This window comes from Nyctereutes procyonoides, unplaced genomic scaffold (genome assembly GCF_905146905.1).
Source record: "Nyctereutes procyonoides isolate TBG_1078 unplaced genomic scaffold, NYPRO_anot_genome, whole genome shotgun sequence".
NCBI classification, from domain to species: Eukaryota; Metazoa; Chordata; class Mammalia; order Carnivora; family Canidae; genus Nyctereutes; species Nyctereutes procyonoides.
In genome coordinates, this window is record NW_026575142.1 from 24144412 (window position 1) to 24150411 (window position 6000).

General features: G+C 39.7%; 1 protein-coding gene across 1 annotated transcript in view; it reads right to left on the reverse strand.

Moving 5' to 3' along the window:
* SLC4A10 (solute carrier family 4 member 10) overlaps positions 1–5122 on the reverse strand; it is a 295619-nt gene extending 290497 nt beyond the window's left edge. The window contains exon 1 of the mRNA XM_055308530.1: positions 5057–5122. Within this exon, the coding sequence (XP_055164505.1) occupies positions 5057–5104 (48 nt within the window). The 5' untranslated portion in view covers positions 5105–5122. The remainder of the gene's footprint in view (positions 1–5056) is intronic.
* Positions 5123–6000: the final 878 nt, after the last annotated feature.

The window sequence follows — 6000 nt, forward strand, 5'->3', positions numbered from 1 at the left end:
TATTCACAGTGTTTATACAAACATCACCACTATGTAACTCCAAAATATTTCCATCACTCAAAAAAGAAACCAGTAGATGTTAGCAATCACTCTCCAATTTTGTCCCAGACCCTGGCAACCGCTAATCTACTTTAGTCTCTAAGGATTTGCCTCTTCTGAACTTTTCATATAAATGGAATCATGCAATATGTGGCCTGCAGTGCCTTACATTTTATAACGTCCTATATCATAGTGCTTTTGCTTTTGAAGATGGAGATGAGAAAGCCCATTTTATAATGGTCTTCCTTTTTTTAATTGACTCTGATTAAAAAGAAAAGAGTTGCTTTTTAATTAGATACAATATTCTCAAATCCTAACAGTATTTATTAGCTATGTGAACCTGGGTAACTTACTCAATTTTCTCAGGCTGTTTCTTATCTGTAAGGCTGGATAACATTAACAACCTTTCAGGATTATCATGAACACTAGAGATGTCTGTGCTTAGTGTGAACCTGAGCAGTATCTATTAGTACTGAGTAGTATCTATTAGACAAATCATAAAGATTGTCTAATTACCATCATGATTTTAATCTGGCACTCAGATATTTACTCTATGCTAGAAGAGGGACTATACAAAGGTGGAAAGTATCAAGAGATTTGGACTCTAGGCCATGCTCTGCCATTAACTAGTATAAGCAGAATGCCCTTAAATACATCTTCTCATCTCTCTGGTGTCCAGTTTCACCACGTGTGAGTTAAGGAATTAGTCCAAAATATGCAACTGAACTCTATAGTCCTTTTCCGACTAAAACATTTGTGGTTCCATCAACCAGATGCATTAAATACTAGTTATTGCCTTATTCTAAATACAAACAACATACCCCCAAGGAGTATCTGAAACAACTCTTTTAAGTGGGACATATATTAGAATTTTAACTTACATTTATTTTATCTAAAAATAAATAAAACTTAACTAATATTACCATACAGATTGAAAGTGGTATCTTCATAGAATGTCAAATGATCAAATGTCATGTACCCTGGATATGAGAAAGGAAGGCTGGATTTCTCTACACAGAAGTGTTGAGAGTGGCATCCACATTTCCCCATTCATCTGAAGCATTGCTCCAGGTGCTATAGTCCATGTCCAGTTTAGACTTCTGAACTACCTCACTTCCTCATCTGACCTCAATACTGTCATAAACTTAATACTTGTAGGCTTTAGACCCTACCACTCATTAGCAGCTTTGACATCCTGTACATATATTTAATTTTATAGTCACTCACCATTGTAGAGTGATAATTCAAGTTACAAGGGAGAAAATGAGAATTGATTTCTTATACTGCGTCTTGCTCTCTATGTATTAGCATGAGAGTATGTTTTCTTTAAATTAGTATTATAATCTAAATTACAATTCACATAAAATAAAAATATTAATATTATATAGCCAACCTAGGTATTATTTTTGTTACTTGGACATTTTAGTCCCATTTCTCTTTCCCTAATTTAATAATATAGAGGTTTTTCATAAATTTTTTTCACAAAGCAATAAACTGGGCCATTTGGAAATCCAGAATTCACATTTTAAAAGGTGCTATATTCCCCCATCTACTATATACCAACAAATTACCTTTAAAAAGTGATCTTCAGTTCCATACCTCAGGACAGTTTTATAAGCAAGTTAAATTTAAAATAAATTCCTTTTAGGACATCAGAATTTCAGAAGGGGTCCAACATGGAACCACTACAATATCATCCAAAATAAATGGTATGAGATAAAAACATTTGTTTGTAAAAATATTCTCTTAGGAGTCTCTTCCATGCTAGTAATTTAAAGATTGTCAGGTTACTACTAGAAGCCAACTCAACACCGAAAGTGAAATATATGAAGTCCTATGCAATATCCTAAATTCCTGCCTTCATACTTTCAAAAGATTGGTTCTATCTTTACTAAAGTGATATCACTATCATTAGTATTACATATAGTCTCCATATTTACCTGTGTCAAACAGCTTATAACAGTGATTAAATATTTGAGGAGAAAACAGTAGATTTTCCCAAAAAGTTAAATTAAGCTCTAGCTCTAGACTAGCTAGATTGTGAGCCCCATGTGGGCAGGGTTTTTGTTCATCTTGTTCATTGTTATATTCCCAGCCTCAAGAATATGTTTGGCCAACAACAGGCTTTTAATAAATGAAAGAATCTTCTATCACAGCTTGATCTATAGCTTCCGACAAAACAGGTGCTATCAAAGCCAGACTGCATTCTGGGCCTAGAAGAACTGAATATCCTAACCCTTAGAGTGACAAGAACCCCTAAAATGCAAAGATGCCCTGCTCAACAAAAGAAAATTATCTTTAAAGTTCCCTGGGGAGGACTGAGAAAAAAGGAAATATGTCAGGACCTCCTCCTTCACTCACACCCTTAAAATGTATTTTATATACAATAAATGAAGGCAAACCTGGGAGACTTAAAAGGAATCTTTTTCTCCCTTTCCTCCCAATTAGCAGCTTTTATTGAGAACTTACTAAATGACAGATACTTCACACAGGTTATTTGATTCAGTCCTTACAAAACCCAAGAGATATGTACCATTCCCTTCCCATTTTTCAGTTGAAGAAAGTAAAGCTTACCACTTCCCCGAGATAAATAAATAGCAATGCTGGGACCTACTAGACTATGTTTTTAAATACTATGCCATATTGCCTCTTACATAATTATTTGCAAAGTCATCTGATTAATTTTCTAAAATAGAATCCAAAGCCATTTCTTCCTTTCTCTTCCAAGTATAAAAACTCCAGTCCAGGATCTGATTATGATAAGCCTGATTAATAATGTAATGTAAAAAAAATAGTGCTTTTTTTTTCTGAACTAGTTTCAGGAGACCTATATTCTAGTCCTGGCTTCAATACTGTGTGACCCTAGACATGTTATTCCAGTTCCCTGTGCCTCAAGTTCTCATTTTTAAAATTTAAATTAATAAAACCTGTTTTACTTAACATGATTGTTTTAAAAACTTAAAAAAAATGTATAAAAGCAATTGGGAGAAGCTGAAAATACTATATAAGTATAAAATGAGGCCAGTAATTCAGCATCCTTTCTAGTCTCTCAAGTTTATTTTTCATATAATCAACTGCTGGCATGATCTCTTTTTTTTTTTTGTCATTAAACTATGCAACTTTGTAACTATTCGGTACAAGCCATTATACACATAAAATGCAATCTTTGACTCTTCAAAAATTTCCACCAGATTGATTATTAATCTCCTTTTCTGGTCAAATATGTATTTTCTCTATTCTCTTAGGCTACACGCTGATTACCCCTCTAGCCCAATAATGTTGCCCCCTTCTAAATTCCTCCAGTTGATCCTCATTTCATCCCAAGCCCTTTAAGTGTTACCTACAAGTGACAGCTCATATGCCACATCAAACTGACTTCAGCCTGCTTTTCTAGGACAACTTCCAAACCCCTTTCCTCTAAAAAAAAGAAAAGGTTTTTTTCCCTATATCTCAACCTTTTCTGAATCTCCATCCATCAATTCCTATGCATAGTCCCTTCCTTTTATTCAAAGAAGGATGATTCTCTGATATGCTTTCCATCCTTCATTCTGAATACCCACAGGATCCTAATTTATGTATCTATTCAAGTTTGGGAAGATAGATAAATCTTTTACTCTCATTTTTACAAAACAAATCTACTTTGATCCCTAAAGGAATGTCTCTACTTTTAAGCAGACAGACTAATTGATATGCTTCTTCTTTTTTCCCCCTCACTGCCCCTGCTCTTCATTTAGGCTCCATTCCTGGTGGTGATGCCTGCATCCTTCCCATCCTCCTGCTCCCTCCCAGCCCAAATCTAGCGTCCTGAGGAGAACTGAGCATGCTCAGTAGCCACAGCCAATTCCGGGATGCAAACTGGCATCTTTTGCAGATTTTGAGCACAGCAAGAGAGGTAAGGCCCTAAAAATACAGTGGCCCTGCATTTGCTCACTCCCCCTGAGGTATCATTTGATGTAAAGATGTGTTCAAAGCCTAGGAATGGACTTGGAAATGGACAGCTTGCTGCCAGTCCCTAGCCTGCAAGGTGGGTCACCAACCTGAGTAACAGACAGCTGAGAACAGCCCCTCTTTCTGATTTGGTGCAGGGAGGAGATGTCTGCTGCTCTGAGCTGTGATAGTGCTGATAGATGGCTGAAAGCTTGCATTTGGCATCTCTGTTGCGTCAAGAAAATACTGTTGTTGTTGTTGTTTTCTTTTTTTCCTTGAACACAGCAACATCAGCTGCTCCCGGCTGAGAAAGATGTTGCCTGAAGAGCTACAAAGTCTGTGAGCCAGCCAGAGAGATTGTGGAGAGGATAAGCAAACCAACTACTTACCCAAGAATTAGATCGAGGGAGGTGTCTGAAGACCCAGAAATAAACAGGCTTTTTCTAAATGACAACTCAGGAGCCTTTCATATATTCAAAGCTGAATTGTCTGCTGGTCAATGCACACCTCCTTTATATGTGAACTATGACACATTTCCTTTTAAGACAGACTGACAGAAAACACACACACACACACACACACACACACAATCCTCCTGTTCTCCTTTCCCCTGGTTTCTGCAGACTAAATCTCTAGAGCTGCAACAGCAGCAGATTCCCTTACCTCACTGCCAGGGGGATGAGGCATAGGGAGAAAATTTAGCATGAATGGAATATGATTTTTAAAAAGGGGGGGAGGGGGTTTCTTTGCAGGGTCTTCAGCCTCCACTGAACAGCCTGAGAAACACAGAGGCAGAAACAAGCAGGACGAGAGACACACAGCTGCCCCTGCTGCTAAAACCCGGCCATCTCCTCCAACAGCAGCAAACATGAGACATTTCATCACCGTAGTGCATCCATATTGAGAAGAGGGGGGGAAAATCATGTGCTTTGCGTTATGCATTTCAGTCACCCGAGATGGGAGGAGACCCCTGTCCATATGCCGAGGGAGCCATCCACCACCCCAAGTGCGATCACCCTAGCCGGCGACCGCTTGCCTGACAGGTTTCGCAGCAAACGCGGTTAATCTGTGACAGCAGGTGGTCTCTTACCGTAGGCAGCAGCGGCTCCATTTGAGCTCCCTGGTCTTTAATCTCCATGTCCTGTAATGCCTCTGGAATAAGCACCCTCCTCTGCAGTGTCTTCAGTGTCCTACACCCGGCCCGGCACTCGCTCTGCTTAGTATTCGGATCAGGTACCTCTGAAGCAGGAGGAGGTTGCACACTCCAACTCACCAGAGTCACATGGCTCCTACTCACTCGGGCTGCCGGCCAGGTTCTGCACTGAACGCCTCGGATCCCCTGGCCGGGGACAGAGATCTCCCGAGCCCTGTGTCACTGCCCACACCTGGCTGCTGCTGTCAAATACAGCCTGCAAAGCCGCAAGTCTGGTGGGCGCCAAGGATCTCCCCCAAGAGCTAACTTCCCATACAGACTGGTCCAGGGTGGACCCCAACCAGCTCAGCCAGGTCTTAACAATCTGAGGCAATTCACTGCATTCCCAGAACCCCATAGGACACATTATTCAAATAAAAGGATGTTAGTAAGGGGTACTAAATGTCCTGCTCTGAGCGCAGAGGGTCTTTAAAAACAGAGGATATCAAAATTGACACGCCTTAACTGAGACTCAACTATGCATTAACAAAAATCCCATAAGTCATGGTTGACTCCATAAGAATTGGGCAGACAGGTACTTGCAATACTTTAATTATGAGAGACTTGGTAAGTCACACACTATCACAAATAAAATACATTTTTCAATGATTTCCCAACAAAAATAATAAGGGAAGAAAGTATTTTGATAGGGACACCCGGGAGCCTAATGGTTGAGCGTCTGCCTTTGGCTCAGGGCATGATCCCAGGGTCCCAGGATCGTGTCCCACATCAGGCTCCTTGCGGGGACGCTGCTTCTCCCTCTGCCTATCTCTCTCTCTCTCTCTCTCTCTCTCTCTCTCTCTCTCTCTCATGAATAAATAAATAAAATCTTTTTTAAAAAA